The sequence below is a fragment of the Aedes albopictus genome, chromosome 2 (genome assembly GCF_035046485.1).
Source record: "Aedes albopictus strain Foshan chromosome 2, AalbF5, whole genome shotgun sequence".
In the NCBI taxonomy this organism is placed as follows: Eukaryota; Metazoa; Arthropoda; class Insecta; order Diptera; family Culicidae; genus Aedes; species Aedes albopictus.
Genome location: NC_085137.1, coordinates 199081837 through 199102970, shown reverse-complemented (window position 1 = coordinate 199102970; position 21134 = coordinate 199081837). Strand labels below are relative to the sequence as shown.

The 21134-nt window shown below is 38.4% G+C and overlaps 1 protein-coding gene across 1 annotated transcript; it reads right to left on the bottom strand.

Annotated features, from left to right (window-relative positions):
* Nucleotides 1–61: 61 nt before the first annotated feature.
* On the bottom strand, nucleotides 62–19660 carry LOC109425161 (REPTOR-binding partner). The gene is made up of 3 exons (XM_019700402.3): nucleotides 19467–19660; nucleotides 1112–1193; nucleotides 62–1043 (listed from the first exon to the last, which is right to left on the bottom strand). The coding sequence occupies exons 1-3, from the start codon at nucleotides 19509–19511 to the stop codon at nucleotides 829–831; spliced, it is 342 nt and encodes a 113-aa protein (XP_019555947.1). The 5' UTR covers nucleotides 19512–19660; the 3' UTR covers nucleotides 62–828.
* Nucleotides 19661–21134: the final 1474 nt, after the last annotated feature.

The following is a 21134-nucleotide window of genomic DNA, read 5'->3' as shown; positions in this document are numbered from 1 at the left end:
TCTAGTAGCCACACAATTAAAATGGATTATGATACTAAAAAGCTTAAATAAATTTACGCAATTGTTTTCCATGCTGGTAATTTTATTGATATCATTTAAAATCTGCGTTACAAAAATAGTTATATGATTTATATGCCGCCCGGAAGTTTGCAGCAATTCAACAACTCAGCAAATGTTTATACACTTCTTGCAATTATATAATGGACACGTCAGGTTATTATTGAACTTTAGTTCTACCAGGGAAATTGAATAACAAACTCTATTAAGTGTGGATCTACTCACGTTCGTATCAGTGTTTCCGCAGTTTTCTGCAGTTTTCTAATTGCATGAATCACTGTGTTAGTGGTGATCGAAATAGATTATGTACATCAAATGTTTTGTTTTTTCTTCGGTTCATAATATATCATCAGTTATTGTACCATTAAATTGTACTTAACTTATCGGTATTTGAGGTAACTTCTTTAGATTTAAGCCATATTCGTTTACACATTCTTATTTTTGAAACATTTTTTGAGATTTTACGTTTGGTTTTTTTTATTATTTTTTGTAAATACTTTTTTAGGAAAACTCATAACGAAATCATAATTATAAAAATTTTAAAGCTAAAATAAACCCGTAACAAACGAAGTTTAATTTGTTTTAAAACTTAACGCCTATGTAGAAGGTATCGAACCAATTTGAAATTTATTAATCTCGTTCAAACCAAATAAATAACTACTACTAAAGCCCAATAACGGAGGAAACTCAATCTCGGACAACTGATACGAAGGAAATTAAAGCCTCCCAACTTCATCAAGAACCATCACGGGGATCGAGTTGCCTCGTAAATTACTCCTGCTTCAGGGCACCCAGCTCCTCGAGCAGCTGCTGCAGTCCCTCGGGGAAACGTCCGGCGTCCACCTCCAGTGCCCAGTAGTGGAGCTTCTCCAGCTCGCGACGCAGCTCGAAGACGGCCTTCTCGCGGTCGCTGACCAGTTCCTCCAGGTACTGATAGCGCAGCTTCTTACGTGCTCTGCACTCCCGTGCACTCTGTCTGCTGCGTTCTGGGGAAAATTAAGGGAAATATTTAGTCCACCTGGTACAACAGTGGAATTCCTAGACTTGCACTCACCTAACTTTGCCTTCATATCGATCTTCTCAGTAGACGCCTTGCGGCCTGGTTTACGTCCTCGTTTGCCGCTTTCCTTTCTCTCCTGCAATAAATGAAAACGAAAAAACTATTAAAACATGCGTAAAGCATAGGGATCTCCAATGTTTTGCTCAATCACATATGATCACCTTTGATAGGTACATAGAAGTTCAAGCAAGTTTAATTTGAACAATCTACGAAAATCAAAGTTTTCCTAATCTAGTCTAGTTTTACCAAAAATTATATAAAATGTTTTGAACATCTTTGCAATAATGAATTTGTTAAGATTTTTCCAAGTTTCCCATCAAAGAGTATTGGATTGCTAAAAAAAAAACCCGGAACGTCCTGAAGATTCAGGTTTCTGAAGTCAGTTTTACTTAATAAGTGTATATCGAGTACTCGGAAACGCGGTTGCGCAAAAACTGCTGATTGCACTCCGCACATAAGAGCAAAGATTTCGGCCTGAAAAACGGTGCAGTATCTACCAAGTGAAAAGTAGCCTTAGCTCACGAGAAGCACCTGCTCGACCTTCAAGAAGGGAGCCATCAGTGTAGCATACGATACCATCTGAAATACTTTTCTCCAGATATCCATATATATGTCCACTCTTCCCGGGAAAGGAATTTCATGGAAAATGTTCTATATGGAAAATTACAAGCAAGGGGTCGTTCATAAACCACGTAGACTTTTTGGGGGGAGGGGGGGGGGGGTTGTCTGGGCAAAGTCTACGCTCCATACAAATTTCAAAATTTTTGTATGGACAAAAGTCTACGAGGGGGGAGGGGGGGGGGGGTCTGAAATAGCCAAATTTTGGTCTACGTGGTTTATGAACAGCCCCCAATTATAAGATCACTTGGAGCAAGAACAACTTTGTCCCAATTCACCAAAAGTGAAAACAACGAGGTGTGTGTTGAGCTGCAGTTCACAGGAGTTTCCTCTAGTAAACCGAGTACCCATAGGCGGTGAGTGCAAGAAAGTGCTTCTTTTTTGAGATGAATGTGTAGTGGGGCAACGTCAAAGAGAACTTCGAGCGCTGCCGTGGGAGTTGGAGAGAACGCTCCAGACATCGCCATTAAGCACATCCTTTAAAGATGACCTAATGTTGATTGGATCGTTCTCACTTCGCCCTTCTGCCACCACACAAGACATTCATAGGCCAATATTGGACGAACAACAGTTGTGTAAATCCATGTGATATACAGGAACCGCCAAACTACCCAAAATTGAGTTCTTGAGTTCGGCCCAATAAGACAAAATTTGAGTAAATCGATTAAACTCACGCTAGGTAGATTGTCTTTACCCCTAGCTAAAAATATACTCCAGATTAGGTAAATTCAACCTAAGACCCCCCCTCATTCAACTCAATTTTGAGTAAACCGACATTTACCCAAAATTAGCTTTTTGGGGTCAAGGACCCCCTTTGGGTAGATGCATCTCTGTTTGTTTTTGACAACATCGGTGAGCCAGAGAGGTTCTTGATTCTGAACTCAATATGAGGTGTCCAGGAAAGCTTGGAATCAAGAATGATTCCAACGTACTTCTCCTGTTCAGTCACATTGATTTCAGAATCAAAGAGTTGCAAAGGTCGAACACCATTACAGTTTCGCTTTTCCGTGAAAAGAACAATACAGTAACAAATTTTGAAAACGACGTATAATCAATGGTGTAGCATTGATTATACGTCGTTTTCAAAATTTGTTATTGAATAGATGTTTCACTCAGATTTACCGAAAGGCCATAGTGGCGACACCAACCCTCAACTACCTGAAGAGCGTTATGCATCAGGTCGAAAGGCGTACTGATGCACATACCGACTAACAATGTTAGGTAGTCGTCGGCAAAACCATAAGTAGGAAATCTGATATTATTGAGTTGCCACAATAGCGTATCTGCTATGAGATTCCTCAAAACTGGTGACAAGACCCCCCCTTGTGGGCATCCACAAACACTCAATTTCCTAATCGCCGCTTGACACAATGTCGAGAAAAGATGTCGGTATTTGAGCATTTGGTGAATCCAATTAGAAATCATTGGAGATATACCATAACTCCGTGCGGCTTCCAATATGGCATCGAAAGGCACGTTGTCAAAGGCACCCTCGATATCTAAGAAAACACCCAAGCAGGATTGCTTTTGAGCGAATGCCTTCTCGATTTTGATATCGTAAACCACTTTGTGCAAAAGAGTCACAGTGAACTTTCCAGATTGGTAAGCATGTTGGATCACATGAAGAGGCACATTGGCCAGATGAACATCACGGATGTGATGATCGACAATGCGTTCTAAGCATTTCAGAAGAAAAGAGGTCAAACTGATAGGTCTGAAACTTTTTGCTTCTTCAAACGACGCACGACCCACTTTCGGAATAAACTTTACAGTAATATCCCGCCAGGATTTGGGAATATACCCTGTAGCAAAACAACAAATAGTTTTTTCAAAACATGTTTGAAATAATCAAATCCCTTCTGAAGCAAAACAGGATAAATCCCATCTGCCCCAGGAGATTTGAAAGGAGCAAAGCTATTTAGCCCATTCAATCAATTCTGATGTTATGAAACTCCGAGCCGAAATCAGAGAGTCATAACTACAAGAAAAGACGCAAGTTCATTCGAAGATGTAATATCCACACATTCGTGGAAGTGTATACTGAATAAACATTCTGAAGCTTCCCCATCAGAGGAAGTGAAATCACCATTTGGCAAACGAAGTTCGTTCACTTGAAAATCCTTAGATTTTGCAAGGATTTTGTTCAACCGACTAGTTTTACTCAAACTGGAAACATTTGTACAAAGGTTTTTCCAGCCGGATCGTTCAGCAGACCGAAGAGCTTTCTAGTAGGCCTTGCGAGCCGACCTGAAAGCCTCCGATCCAGCCGAACGTCGTATGTTCCAATTCTTTCTAGGGTAGGTAATCAAAATTTGAACCAAATTGCGGCTTTCTGAAGCAGTGCAAATTTTATGTATTTTTTTTCTCCCACATGGAATTAATTTACTACGGCAAAATCGTATGTACATGAAAGCCACGGGTATAAGCTTTCTGTTAAATGGTAAAAAGTATGTATTTGCACCGAATTTCATTGAAATATTCGAATTTTCATCAACAATGGTTTTAATCTTAATTTGAACCATCGTAATCATAATTTGAACTGGCGGCAGCAGCTCGAGCAACTTACAAAACGGCCAATTTTATGCTAAACAATAAAAAATCACATGAATCTACTAGTTCTCATACCTATTTTTCAATAGGCAGTGGAATCTCAACTCAGAATGTCCGAAATTCTTTAGAAATTTGGAAACTAAATTTGGCATTTTTCATCCCTTAAGAGTAAACAAAGCAACCACTAGCGCAATCTACTGGCCAACACTAGAAGCTCACCCCCGTTTACTAGTTCAAATTTAGATTACAAATGGTTCAACTTAAGATAACATTCTCCAAGTAAGAATCACTTAAATTTGATAATTTTATGACAAATAATGCAAAATATTATTCGGTATTAACGCTTTTTTCAATGCTTTTAAAGCCTATGTTATCAGATTATATTACGGAAAACTGTTTAACATCTTTTTTCGGGACAATGTTTGCCCAAAAAGTACGTCATTTCAAAAATTTTCAAAATAGTTTAAATTAAGATTACATTTTGACTACACGAAAAGAAATTTAATACGTTGTAATGAATTTCATAACGTCGTTTAATTATGTTCATTTTAAAACCTATTTAAAGCTATAACATTTTCTTATACCCTGTATAAGTTTTGTGTTATAATGAAAAAGTATAAGTTTTAACTATTACATTTCATAAGATCGTGCTTTGAAAATTTACTCCAATACAAACAAACGTTGCCGCCGAAAATTCAACGATGGAATCCATTGTGATCATTGCTTCGTCTCGGCATGATCAGAAAAGTGTGTTTTCCCTGTTTTATTTGTAAAACTCAGCAAGTGGCAGAGTAAATTGAGCAAAAAGCAAGCGCTTAAAGATCACGGTAGGTGTTACATATAAATTATCTTCATTTCTTCATGCAGCTATTAACACTTCTCTTTTCGACAGGGTATCCCCGGAAATAGCCATCTTTACTACCTGGAAGATGGTCCCATCCCAAGAAAGTTCGCTATCATCGCAGGCGGAGCTTTCATTGGAATTCCTTGGTTTGGGAGATATAGATTCATTTGCAGCTGCAGAAGCTGCCTTCTCGAGAGCGGCTCAGCCTTCAGCCCGTCATGAATACACGCCGGAGAACGAAAAGGGATCACGTAGCGTAAGGATGCATAGCTCTGAGATCCCATGGAAGTGGAAATGCGCCTTCTGTGGAAACAAAGGGCCGAGACAAGGGCAGTGCAATGCTACGGGGGAAGATTACTCCAGTGCGGAACTGCTTAGGGAGGGTCGTGGAACCGATTCCGGTTTATTTGGCAGCTATGTTAGGTGAACATTGTAATGGTGATTTGAAATATCGAATGAAATAATAAATTGTAATTGTTTCAAGTCTATACCTTATTTTTGTTATATTTTTTTTCAACATTAAGTATCCAACAATCAAAATATACGGCAATAGAATTCATTAGATTTGACGCATACATACCATAACACTTCTAATACATGTTATTAAAAACAAGGTTGCGACCATTCATTTGCAAAGATTTACATTCATTTGCTATTATCTCAGTTCAGAAGCATGCTATCGAAAAACAATGTATGGATGAATTTAACCTTGTAGTTTTATCTGAAAGTTTGCCGAATAACATTGGGGTCGCAAACGTATACCAAAGTCGTGAGTGAGCTGTGAAGGCAACTCTCCACGCGATGAATGTAAATTTCATTCACGCTGTGGAAAATTGCCTTCACAGCTCGCTCACGACTTTGGAATGCGTGTGCGACCCCAATGTTATTCGGCAAACTTTCAGATAAAACTACAAGGTTAAATTCATCCATACATTGTTTTTCGATAGCATGCTTCTGAACTGAGATAATAGCAAATGAATGTAAATCTTTGCAAATGAATGGTTGCAACCTTGATTAAAAATACTGAATGACACTCATAAGTTAAACTTATAAATTTTATAAGTTGTGTGTTATGCTTAATATTACACTTCCAGATGAGATTTATGAGGAGAACGAAATGGCAAAAAAGTATAACATTTTCTTATATATTCGATAAGGAATTTTCTTTTCGTGTAGTTCAAATTTTGATTTCTTACCCTACATTGTTTCCTGAGCTTCGCCAAATCAGAGTTCCACCAAGGGGTCCCTCTTGTGGTCTTCACAGACCGCAGAGGGCAAGCTTCTTCAAAAGCTTTTATGATGAAGGCCATTGTAGCATCAACGGCATCATCTAAATCACTTGGGAGTGTCAATGGATGGTGAGTATCCATGAAAATTGGCTGCAACCAAATCGGTAAAGAGATCCCAGTTAGTTGACCGGGGGTTCCTGAAACGCAAAGTTTGCGAAGTAACATTCACATGTTCAAAAAAGATGTAGCGATGGTCAGATAAAGATTCTTCATCTGACACATGCCAATTGGTCAGCTCGCAGCCACTTGTCATCCGAATACAACCCCACAGTAAAAAAGCGAGCCAACATCTCTGACCCCCATAGGCCCTTTCATGTGACAGATCCGTGCATGCATTTGTTTACAAAGCTTGAACAACAGCTGCTAACACGAACGTGTCATCTTCATAGAAGAACTGTCAAACGCCCGAAAAATCAGCTGATTTAAGACGTCACATGAAAAGGCCTATTGTGCGTTGAACCCCATTTTGACAGCAAAAAGTTTGTAAACAGTAAACTTTTCTGGACCAACACTTGAAAAGCGCGTAATATTTTACACAACAAAAAAGAAAATTTTCGAAAACACTAGGAGAATTATGAAAAAATCTAATTCTCTTAACTGAAATATGTTACAATAAATAAAATCGTGTTCAAATTAGGCCGCAATTGGCTTCTTTAGTGGTATTGAGATATTGCTTATCCAGAGAAATCTTCCAACCTGGCGGAGTGAAGAAGACAAAGAAGACCTGTTCCGCAAACGTCAAACTGCTGCACACTTCAAAAAGTATGCACACAACCTTGAAACAAAAATAAATAGTTGAAAATCTAAATTATGTTTAATGGCGTACAGCTGCATACTAAAGTGCTAAAACTACACCTAATATAGTTGAGAAATAAGTTATATGTTGTGGCAACAATTGCGATTACATAAACCATAAATGAAACAATTTTCATTATTTTTGAATTTTATGGCAACCAAGTGAGTGAGAGCTTTTTAGCGTGAACCGAGCACTTTTGACGTTTGCGGAACGACTGCGGCGGTCGAAACCACCGCAACCCCGTTGGATTTTTTCAATTTTACCGCAATTAGGGTAATTTTCCAATTGTTGCACGGCTAAAAACTCGCCTATTGTTGCACACCCCATGTTATTCTTATGAGGTGTGCAACAATTGGCGAATTTTTAGCCGTGCAACAATTGGAAAATTACCCTATTACATACTCTGAATCTGCATGCCAAACTGAGCCGAAATCAAAATTTTCATCAGTTTTGGTGCCCGGGAACCTATTTAAAAATCAATTTGAAATTTGTATGGGAGCGATTTGTCGAATAACCCCTCGTAGCATTTTGTACTGAGCGGAGCTGTCAAGCAGTTGCCCAGCTGTCTAATGTGATTTCAAAAAATCTCTTTGAAATTGATTTTAGATACCAAAATAAAGTTCTAAAAATCTGAAAAAAAAATCATAGCGGCTCAGAAAAAGGTGCTCTTTCGTTTAAAAATAAAAAATCATTGACTTTTTCTTAATTTGAAAACCCAATTGGGGATACAAAGAACTGTTTTGTTAAAGAAAAAATATCACTTGGAGCGGACCTGGTGTGATGGTTAGAACACTTGACTATCACGCCGAGGACCTGGGATCGAATCCCACTCCCGACATACTCACAAAATGTGGGTTCTTCTTCCGGAAGGGAAGTAAAAACGTGTGTCCCGAGATGAACTAGCCTAGGGTTAAAAATCTCGTTAATTGATTGATGCACCAAGCGGTAAGAAGAAGAGTTTTGACATCCAAGCGGTGTGCCGTTTACATCCATCGACCAATCAGCGACGAGGATCTAAACGACGGCACACCGCTTGGATGTCAAAACTTCTTCTTCTTTTTGCTTGGTGCATCAATCAATACAGACAAAAAAAAATATCACTCGTAAACTAAGCCTAAATCAAATGAATGACCTGAAACAGATGATGACTTCAAACTTTTGCTAGAGCAAAGCGTTTTTAACGGCTGATGGTTTGTTTTCAATCCTTCAGAAATGTTTTAGGCGATTCCGAAAAATCTCAATAACTTTGTGCCCCCCCTTGCCTCCCTTTGCCTCCGCCAATGCAGCCGACCAAAAAGCAAATATTTTCTTTAAGTTGGAAAAACTACTTTGGCAAATCTAGTTTAACTTCCAGACGCCCAAGTGATTCTATCTATTTTATTTATTTTTCTGAAACATTTTTGGCGTGTCTAGTGAAATTTGCTGGCGCCAAATTGATTCTATTTATTTTGTTAATATTTTTGAAACACTTTTTGGCGTATCTAGTGAAATTTGCTGGCGCCAAATTGATTCTATTTATTTTGTTAATATTTTTGAAACATTTTTTGGCGTATCTAGTGAAATTTGCTGGCGCCAAATTGATTCTATTTATTTTGTTAATATTTTTGAAACATTTTTTGGCGTATCTAGTGAAATTTGCTGGCGCCAAATTGATTCTATTTATTTTGTTAATATTTTTGAAAAATTTTTTGGCGTATCTAGTGAAATTTGCTGGCGCCAAATTGATTCTATTTATTTTGTTAATTTTTCTGAAACATTTTTGGCGTATTTAAACAGAAATTTAGAGTTAGGGGGGCAAGTGCCCCCCTTGCCCCCCTTTGCCTCCGCCAATGCAGCCGACCAAAAAGCAAATATTTTCTTTAAGTTGGAAAAACTACTTTGGCAAATCTAGTTCAACTTCCAGACGCCCAAGTGATTCTATCTATTTTATTTATTTTTCTGAAACATTTTTGGCGTGTCTAGTGAAATTTGCTGGCGCCAAATTGATTCTATTTATTTTGTTAATATTTTTGAAACATTTTTTGGCGTATCTAGTGAAATTTGCTGGCGCCAAATTGATTCTATTTATTTTGTTAATTTTTCTGAAACATTTTTTGGCGTATCTAGTGGAATTTGCTGGCGCCAAATTGATTCTATTTATTTGATTAGTTTTTCTGAAACATTTTTTGGCGTATTTAAACGGAAATTTAGAGTTAGGGGGGGCAAGTGCCCCCCCTTGCCCCCCTTTGCCTCCGCCAATGCAGACTGCGTCAAATATGAGTAGTTACCACTAACATAAGTGTAGGGTAGTTTTAGCGTGTATAACTGAAACTACCAAAAGTTTATTTAAAAAAACAGAATTGTAGAGGGCCCGTTCACTACGTAAACTTTTGGATCTCTTTCATCTTTTTTCTGACCAAAGTCTGCGATGGATCGAATATTAATTTTTAAAAAATGAGAATAGATATCTATGAAAGAGGAAAAGTTGTATCATAAACAAGTTTACGTAGTTTTTGAACAGCATCTGATAAAAGTTCGCGAGTTCCATATAATACGTCGCAATCCATCATTCAACATCCATCATCAAGCTCGTCACATAGAATTCAACAAAAATAGCCTGCGAGTGCACAATAAAAATGCGTATCAGAAATCTGCAGTTGCCTGCTGCTCACGTACGTCGCTACAACTAGCAGATGTGATAAGTATTGGCTTGCCATCTAATCTCTCTCTCTCCTCTGCCCAGTCAACGCAACCTCGACACCCTTCGATTACATCTGAAACGGCGCTAGTACTGGCAGCGCAGACAGCGACGCGCCTTTCCGTTAAGCCTCCAATCCCGAGCCACTGCCGCGAGCCAACCTTTACACCACCACCATCCACCGAGTCGCACCCTACAGACCCCCATGCGGGCCCGTCCATCGCCGCGCATTTGGTGTGCAGAATTTTGCGACGTAATAACCGTTTTTCGACTGAAGCGAAGAAGCACCGCCAAACACGACTCATACCTCTACTGGCGACGTACCTACCAACCAACCCGACTCGAAAGAGAGGCGCAATTTAGAATGCCGGTTGCGACTTAGCAACAGGGAATGCACGTATCTAACTGCGACACGGACGAAAGGGCGTAAATTGAAACGGTAGGAGGACACTCGTAAAATGACCATCATCCGAAGGCCGTTCCGTGGCGAACAGTCCCCAGATTTGACCCACAACTGGTACTGACCTGCTTACCAGGCGAAACGACCGATGCGTAGATGAACCCTTTTTGCGTATATTCGTCGCCGTAGAGCAGATAGATCCTCACTCACTTTAGCAGCTCTTCCGGTGGGACACTCCACAGGTCGTCGGTCAGCAGTCACCCCACACACACGCACACCCCAAACAACCAACAAGCGCACGGCACTTTGGCTTCCTTTTGGATACCTCTGGCGGAACACGGACTGAGCCCGGGTACACACTGATCACGGTGGACACAGCACGGAAACCACGGTCGACGGAGAGAGAACGATTCTCGATGTGATGTTACATTGGAAAGATTTAAAACGCAACTGATTCATGCTCGATTTGGCGACCAGCCCACAACCGCGATTCAAGCCACCGACGGACGACCGTCCGTCCGCCGAGCGAGCAACAGTGCTGGCTGGTAGTTGCAGCGCGATGTCGCGCTCTTATGGCGTTTCTCTCTCTCTTCGCTCAGTAGTGAAGGGGTTTCCAACTTGTGCGTTGCGTACCATCATTGGTATCATCACGTTGCCACCAATTTAATTCATTATAAGAGCAATAAGGTGCAATAAGTGCAAGAGACTTCTAAGGTGCATCGAATTAAGGTACTATGCGTAAACTATTTATAGACTCAATTTTGGCTATCTCAACGATGTTCATCTAATCCCATTCGCAGGTGATTTGAATTGTGAAAAGAAGCAAACCATGTGCAATAATGGAATCGAATTCAATTCTATACGTCATTAGGCGACGGAGACAATCAAGTGGCTCCGTAGCTTGGAGGAATAGAAGCATTCGTCTAGCAAATTGGGTGTCGTGAGTTCGATTCCCACCGGAGCACCTTCATTTCTTTTCGCATTATTTTTCACACGAACAGATGTTTCTGTAGTGTTCATGAATGTCATAGCGTTTTCAACACTAGAATGATTGATTATAAGGCTATTTTAAATGATTCAAAAAATGGGTAGCAAATAGTTATTTATGTAACGAGTTGCAAAAACTTGATTTTTTCAGCACGAGTCGTACATTTATCCAACAAGGCTTGCCGAGTTGGATAAATACGAAGAGTGCTGAAAAAATCGAGTTTTGCAACGACTTCCATACAAAATTTTATGCAATGATTTGTTTCATAATGCAACCCATTTGAGTTGTATAATGTTCATAATGCAACTCAAATGAGTTGCCTTATGAACAATATACAACTATTTTCCATTATGCAACTCATTTCAGTTGCATAATTAACCAGTTCGTAAAAATTGGCCATTATGATACCAAAATGAGTTATACAAAATGTAAATTATGATACTGAATTGCATAAACATAATTTACAAATCTACAGAAATTTTCCCGCATGTTTAACGATGGTTTTCAATTACACTAGTTTACAGCATTTTTGAACTCGGTAAGCTGATGATCATTTTTGGTGTAGAATCATGCCCTGAGTTCGAAAACGCGAAAGAAAAAAATTACAGTAGAGCGGAAATTTTTTCGACTTTCCATACAAGGTTGATGATTTGAAATCGATTTTTGTTCTATTTTGAAGCGAAGTCGCTCAATTCAAACATCTCATACTCCGTAATGAATGCTCCGATTGAGCTGAAATTTTTACTGTAACTCGCCTACATATGATATGTCAAATAAACGTCGAGAAAGAATTTTTAAGTTGTTTTTTCTTATTGAAAAAAATACAGTTCTTCAAATTTTTTTGGGAATTTTGCTAAAATTTAAGAAGATTGTCCCTTAAACTCGCCAATATCTTGAATTTCATCAATCTGACGCAAAACCTGTATTCAGATGATCGAATGGTATTGTATTCAGCTTTTAATTTATGGAAAAAGATTTAAAACTGGTTGAACAAAACGCAAACTATTTGAATTTTAGTAAATTACATATTTTAAAAAGTTGCAAAACTCGATATTGAGCTAAAACTCAAAAACTGTTCTACTTAAAATTTTTTGAAGGTCGGTTTCGAAATCAGCTCTAAATTGTGCTTCAAAAATTTTGGTCGTTGACAGAAGTTCACGACTTTCGTTTTATTTTGTAAACTTGTGTTATCGATTTTTCCTCGGATTTCTAGATTTTTTCAAATGTGCGCCCAGCGCCACACTGTAGTTTGTCTTTGCTAAGATTTAAGCCATTAAATTTTATAAACACAGAGCTCTGTTCATGCTGATACGCTGGAGGTGGCTTGCTGCGGCTAGTCGCAGTCGAGTTTAGTGCCATCGCGACGTAGACCGGCCAGAGCAGTTCGGTTCGGTTACTGTAGTGATTAGTCGCTTGAGATGGCGCGCTGCGTCCAGTATTGATGCATCGTTGCATCGATCGTACATCAATGCATGGTAGAATTTGTAAAGCAATGTTTTGCTAAATCAATTCAGCAGTTTCCTTAGAAGTTTCTAGAATTATCTTTCCATTCTATGGATCGGAACCTTACAACAGTAATTTACATTCGAAAGGTGGATACTTGGAAGTATACCTTCTGGCGCTTTTTTTTACTTATTCGTTTATTTGGAAGGCTCGGGCGCTACATGGGTATAACTGAGCCGAAACCATTTGTTTAGACCTTCTGGCGCTTTTGAATGAGATGCCCAATGGAATGCTATGAAATATTTCACATATGCATTGATGTAATAGCTTTCGTGATTGCTTTTTTAGGAACGTGGCTAACCACGTTGGGTCTGCTAGTTAATAAAATATAACAATACACAGTAACGAATTTTACCAGCTGGCATCACTCCACCACGGCCACGCGACACTCTCGATCCGCGCCAAGACTAGTGCATAGCTGATTAGGTTTAGTTAGTAGGTAGGTGGGTGGGGGTCTGTTGCTCCACTTGCAATGTTGATATCTCTGCTACAGCAGACACAACAAACGAGATGTCTACGTGAGCATACGTGAGAGCACTCTCACATTACAATGAACTGAAAAAATCTACTACGCATTTGTCTTCGGTTCCCGCTAGCGTTTTTATCATTCCACCACATGAAAAACAGCAGAGCTTCACTTCATTCATCTTACAGAACCGTTTCCCCAACCCCCAAGCTAACACATATCAGTACAACTAAGAACTAATAGTCATCCATCTAAAAGCATAAAAATACTACGCAGAGACTAGTACACATCCATGCTTTAATTTTTAATATTTATATAAAGCATGAAGTTGGCATGTATCAAATTCCTGGGAGTCGGATTGTTGTTCATTTATTGCACCATGAGGGCAACGACAAGCGATGAAATGCGTTTTTATTTGGGTTCGGTGAATTGAGTAAGCTTCTACGTCATATACCATACCAAACCAACCACGAGAGCGGTAAATGTGTCCGAACATTCTAAGAGGGAGCCGTTAACTACGCAGTTAATCAACCAGTGGTGCGCAACTATGACCATTCTCATTCGGTGCTTGAAGTTACATACGATCATTCGATCCATTTTTGATAAAATGTAGAATTTGCAAAATATGGTCAAGCAATAATAATTCTCATAAATAGGGAAATTTGCTAATTATTGCACACTACCCAATTGTTTGCACACTATATCTAAATTTAGAAGATTCTGTATGGATAAATAACTTCTCCTCTCCTCTCTTTCGCCTTCTTGTTGCAACGTCCCCACTGGGAGAAAGCCTACCCAGGTAACCACTAAGCACTGTTCTAAGCATTATAATGGTCATTGAACAGCTTTTCAGTGCTAAAAAGCTCTATATAAGCATCCCTAATGCTTATAGGCACTATGAACAGTAAGAACTAAAATAAGCCCTGTATATGCTTATATGAAGCCTACGAGCTGTAAAAAAGTTTGTCAGTGCTGTCACAGGGCTTGTAGTACATGAATTTTATATCAGTCAAAATTGATTTCGGCCAAAAAAAACTCAAGTCGGTCATGGCTAATACATTTTAACATAACGGATCGGAATCTGGGGAACAGGATCATTTTTGTTGTCATTCGACAAATGCTGCTCGGAATGCTAAAAGATTATGCAATCTTTCAAGCAAATGTGGTGATTTCAGACCCGATTCTTTTAGTTTATTAGTTCTACAAACTTCAGCTCGGGTCGGAAAACGTTGTGGAAGAGGAGCTGCAACGTTTTCCGACCATTAGTATACATGTTGCTTCTCCTGCATCTTTTCTCTTCCAGCGTTTTTCACCACCAAATTGACCACTAAATCATCACCCTCCCATATCATTTTGAACCGTCGAGATACCCTAACTATTATGTTTTGCATGGTTTAAATACTAGTTTGATCACACTGATTCCATGGTGCATTGGTAGAGCAGATGGGAAACGCAAATGGACTTGGACTTTCGATCAGGAACCCGGAGGACAAGAGCTGGAATCTGGGTCAAGCAGCAAAAAAACAACTTCAGTGGAAGCAAAAGAAATGAGAAAAGAACAGAAGATAAACAAAATATTTTTTTTTTTCTTTTTTCTTTGTCTCAATTTTGACAATTCTCGCTCCAGAGACTTGGTACGGAGTTTTGAAGTTGGCCGTATATCAGCCGAATAATGCGCCAATAGTGGCTTTTGAGCAGCTCTATTAGAGGATATAGAACCAATTAGCTCTGTTAGCCTGGTTCTATATTCCACTATAGAACCGATTTAATGCCATTTTCACGGTTTAATGGTTACCTGGGTACTTCTCAGCTTAGTATTAAGTATTCTATTAGTACTTCAAGAGTTATTTATTGAGAGTTTCCTCTGCCAATGACTGTTTTACATGTTTTGCATATCGAGTCATGAAGATACTCATTATCTGGACTACTCTTATACACCTCTTTGGTTCATTATTGCGACATTTGCACACATTTAGACTCGGCCGAAATTCATTATCATCAGAGTCGAATTTCGCACACGACTTCGCAGCGGCTGGCACACACAAGTTCGGTTGAGTTCATGACAGGGACGTCGGATGCACAACAGGTAAACAAAATAAATTTGATAAGTGTGAAATTTCGGGTTACGTACAAAAGGCTGAATTACGAAAGGCCAGACACGTTTGACGGTTCTCTAGATTTGTGCTATAGGAAATTGGAGCTATGTACTCCAAATACTTTGTCCTTATAGATTCTTTAAATTACTGACCTGGACATAGATGTTTTTTAATCGGACGCAAATTGAATGTGATGTGGGCTTAAAACATGATGTTCTAGGGGTAATCACAAACTGTTAATCAGGAGTGTACATACCTAGAGAGCTCGAAAGTTCTTTTTTATAACACTGTACCCGAGCAAAGTACAATAACTGACCACTAACAAACTGATAACTAGTGCTCGCTCCATAACTCATTTTACATTTTTGTGTTATCAACCTGATAATTCATGTTAACACACCTGTCAAACTTGGGGGTGTAAATTTCTGAACTACAGTTTCGGCCGATTGCCGCAAAATTGCCTCCAGCCTGTTTTGGATGACACGTGCTTGCCGCCCGGTTGCTGCGATGCGAGAAGAGGTCGATCGTCGGCGGCGCGGTCTCTCCTGTCCGACCGGCTCGAGTCTTCGTGTCGCTGACGACCGACGACGTGCGCGTCGCGACGTCGCGAAGTCGCGATGTCTGATGGAGCGCGAATATTGTTGTCGCGGTTGGGTCGCGGTGTTCGATGATGCGCGAATGCTGACGACTCGCATCTCTGCGCGTAGGGTGCTAAACTGGTATGCCACAGGGGGCATCATCGTCGACGACAACAGTGGAAGTTAGTTATCCATGACCGTTGCAAATATCTTTTTGATAACAAAATGAGTTTTCATTTGGATGAAATTGATTGATTTACAGAAACTGTTATCAGGGTGCCTTTGACGATAACAAAATGAGTTATTTAAATGATATCTCACGTATACTTGGTTGTTATCATGCTTGTTATGTTGCCTGCTTATTCAGCCAAAATGAGAACAAATTTAGTTAATAACACTAGTTTACAGCATTTTTGAACTCGGTAAGCTGATGATCGTTTTTGGTGTAGAATCATGCCCTGAGTTCGAAAACGCGAAGGAAAAAAATTACAGTAGAGCGGAAATTTTTTCGACTTTTCATACAAGGTTGATGATTTGAAATCGATTTTTGTTCTATTTTTAAGCAAAGTCGCTCACTTCACACATCTCATTCTTCGTAATCAATGCACCGATTGAGCTGAATTTTTTACTGTAACTTGCCTACATATGATTTGTCAAATAAACGTTGAGAAAGAATTTTTATATTGTTTTTTTCTTATTGAAAAAAATACATTTCTTCATATATTTTTGGAAATTTGGTTGAAATTTAAAATGATCGTCCCTAAAACTCGCCAATATCTTGAATTCCATCAATCTGACGTAAAACCTGCATTCAGATGATCAAATGGTATTGTATTCAGCTTTTAATTTATGGAAAAAGATTTGAAATTGGTTGAACAAAACGCAAGATATTTGAATTTTAGTAAATTCCATATTTTTAAAAGTTGTAAAACTCGATATTGAGCTAAAACTCAAAAACTGGTCTACTTTAAATTTTTTAAAGCACGGTTTCGAAATCAGCACTAAATTGTGCTTCAAAAATTTTGGTCGCTGACAGAAGTTCACGACTTTCATTTTATTTTGTAAACTAGTGTAATTTTTGATATCAGATAACTCATTATATTATCCGGTTGTTATGGAACTTTGCTCGGGTAATGCACCGTAGGAAACGCCGCAATGTTATTTCCCATAAGGATGAAGTAAACAGGGAGTGAAAAACGCGGCAGAACCTTTCGGAAGCGATAGGCCGCGTACACTTTTGTGCAAATCCCTCAATAATAGAAGTATACAGTTTAATACTGATGGGTAACGCAATGTACAATGTACAATGTTTCTCACAAAAAACGATAGTCCGTAATACACGGAGTTATGATGAAGAATACTATAATTCACAGTGCGTGGTAATCGCATTTGAGTTATTTTAGAGAATAAATAGTTTGGAGTTTCAGAACTTATTATCCTATAAAGATTTAGACATGATCTATATTGAAAGAATCTCCAAAATGAACAACCAAGTAATGTTTTATGCAAATGTGTAACCCTTGAAAATCTTAAGAGATTATAAACATAACGTACACATCTATTCAGAGCTAATCTCAATCTCTTCATTATAGCCAAGGAAGCATTACTGTAAATAAAATCACAGAAAATAAAATAAGGTAAGCGTTTTGAAAAGTATAATCTTAGTTTGGATATCGAGATGCCTAGTTGTTAGATTCAATTGTTTTAAGCCGTAATATATTTTTCTACATTGTTGGTTTACCTGCGCATCCCATGACAGGTGGGATGTAATGAAAATCATACCAAGATTCGATGCTTGTTCTACAAACTGTATCCTTTCATTGCATAGAAATAAGTTTGGAGTTTGGGGCGAGAAACGCGATCTATTGATTAGCATTGCTTTTGTTTTAGCTGGATTGACCATTAATAGGTTTCTCTTGGACCATTCAAGTAGTTTTTGTAAATCAGAATTTATCTGTCTTGCCATTTCATTAATGTTTTTATCACTACATAGATAAATTTGCACGTCGTCTGCAACAAGGTGCATAGAGCAACACTCCAAAACTGATGGCAAATCATTAATGAAGAAAGAAAATAACAATGGCCCTTGAATCGAACCTTCTGGTACGCCACCGAAGACGGAAAATTCTCTATTATGAAAAACAGTCTGGGATCGACCAGTTAAATAGGATTTAAATAGTGCTTGAAAAAACGAATGTGGATAATTATTTGTTAAGCAATTTGCGATGAGACACACGATCAAAGGCTGTTGCGAAGTCAATGAACATTAGTATAGCTATTCTTTTCTATCGATTGTTTGAGCACTATTGTCATGTACTCTTAATGGAGCAGTAGTTGTACTATGCTGTTTTCGAAAACCAGATTGAAACTAATTCAGAAAATTCATCCTACTTATGAAGGCGCATATCTGGCATTTCAACAATTTTTCGAATACTTCGGAAAGTGAACACAATAAACTGATCAGGGTAAGATTAGAAACATCAGAGCGATTATTCTTTTTTTTTAATGGGATCATGTTCCTAGACAGTATTCCAAGTAGTTGTGTAATTGCGCTAGAAACCGATAACTCGATTTTTTGAACTAATTTGTAAATGTAAGCTACTGGTTAAATCTAAGGGGGTGCACTATTGTCACCGATTTAACATGGTAAGAGAATACGATCTAACCAATAGTGGACCCTAACAAACCAATAGTGGACCTCGCGGGTTCTACTATACATAGAATAATTTGAGCCAGATTTGGAATGATTGTTCAGAGAAATATATGATTTTTGGTACAGTTTTTGTGTGCAATATGTAGGAAAGACTATTGCGCAATCGTTAATAAACGCAGTTCAATTAGGATATCATACTGTTTTTACGATCTGAGCAATTGTCAGCTACTAAGGGGTCCATTATTGGTTAAAATACCCTACGCTGTTTAGCGAATCCCCTATTAATTAGATTTTGTTGGAAAGATGAATATAAGGCATTATAAAGCGTCCAAAACATCTCTGATATCTAATTGACTCATAATGTTGAGGTTTGTTTTACACACAATCCTTTATTATCCGACTGTACCAAAATAACCAAAACAAAATAACGTCACCACTTCTTCAAGCACAAGCAGACCTTCACCTTTACCTCACATTCCATATTCACTCCACAAATACATTCACGCTAAACTACTTGCGTCACCAATAGTAAAAAATATCAATATCAAAAGCTTATGAACGAAAACAACAACAGTACCTAGTCAAAAACAACCTCATCATCAACTTGGCATTGATTTCACAACATTTGCAAAATTTTCAACAGACATTTAAAGAATTTCCTTTGATTCAAATAAATCAATACAAACAATCAGCATGACAAAATCCACATTTTCTATCCACCACAAGAACGAACACGCTGAACACACGCGAGATTTGCCCCAGCAGCGCCAATCAAAACAAAAACAAACGAGTAACCATACCAGCACCCGTCGCCATTTTTGTTATGCTTGGTCATATGTTCCACGGGGCCATCCTCGGGCAGCACTTTCGATTAATTTTCCAGCCACTTACCGGTTGGTTCTGCTCCTCAACCACTGTCAATTCTTCGTAATCCATTATGGGAAATATTTTGCACCAGTTTTTGAACTAGTTTGTAAAACTTCTTGAAAGGTATCTTTGATTTTTCACCAGCAAACACCAATGTGCTTTGTTTTGAATAACACCGTTCAGTACAATGAACAGGAAGATGGAACAACACTTCACAGTCGGAATGTGGAAAGATTGAATGGTGAGCACTCGACACCACACAACCATCCTTATAGTGCCAATACAGTAACGAAACACAGTATGGTATCACTACTACTACTGCCGAGGCATGTGAAAGAATGAAAACAGCGAGAATACGCAATCTCTAACTAACTGTACATGGAAAAGTATTCATCAATATCCACATCAATATTTTAAACATTATACGACACCACTTTGTTCACATATATTCGATATCCAATGATGGAAATCGGTGTTGCATGTTAAAATAAATTCAATTTAAATGTTTTTTTCCCCTAATCTGTAAATTCAAAGGCTCTGTTTCCATCATGTAGGAATGTTGAGGTATGACCAGAATGCCATTAAGCCAGATTTGTCTGACACTGCCAGACTTTTGGGTAACAGAAAGACAAAAAGAGAAATAATAGATTTTGCCAGATTTTTTATAACAAAAGTGATTTAAAACAACCACAATTAAACATTAGGGAGATTTACCAAACAGTGTAAATTAGCAGTGAAGAAAATTGTCAGACAAAAGATGCACAAAACAAGCAACAAAGAAGACGCGGCGATTACTCTTTATCCCAACTGGTAACAGATAATGGGCCTTTTCATTTGACGTCTTAAATCAGCTGATTGTTCGGGCGTTTGACAGTTCTTCTATGAAGATGACACGTTCTTGTTAGCAGCTGTTGTTTAAGCTTTGTAAACAAATGCATGCACGGATCTGTCACATGAAAAGGCCTATGACATGATCTCGAATTTTTTTGTTGCAGACAAAACGGAGCCTGAATTTGTTGCGTACTTTTCAACTTGTGAATAATCAATTATTACCAAACCAAAATCGAAACTTTTTGATGATACATCTTCAGCAGCGTTGCAGTGTTTACCGATTCGAAGTTACCGCTCGAAAATCACAATGCAAGCCGTTAAAATCTCTAAACTCGTTGTGCACGATCTTTGTCCTATTCTGTTCAAGTTGAGACAAACGTATGTCGCATTGGGTAAAATGTCGCAACAAATTCAGGTTGCGACATTGTCGTTATTGTTGCGCGATGGTTGAATTTTGATTCACTGTAAATTAGTAATCCTATATGTATATTGAGGATTTCTATTTTTAAAGGTACCTACAAACATACTGAATTTATTATCTGAATTGGTTACAAATTAATCAAAGATGAAGATGTTCAAAATTACATAAATATTGCTGGTTTCTTTGAAGAATGGATTATTTATAGTGCCAGATTTTTTATTATTGAGTTACCCAAAAATTTCAAAAATATAGTGGCTATCCTTGGCATGACCCATGTTTACTTTAGTATTATCATATATCCTGTCACAATTGAGATGTGATGGGCATTGGTTGACGTAGCACTCGATCCTAACTAGGCTCAACTTGTTTTCTAAAGTCGACAACCCTGTTCGGATTACATTTCCAAATTTGCAAGGGCTCTAATAACCCTTCCCCAAATA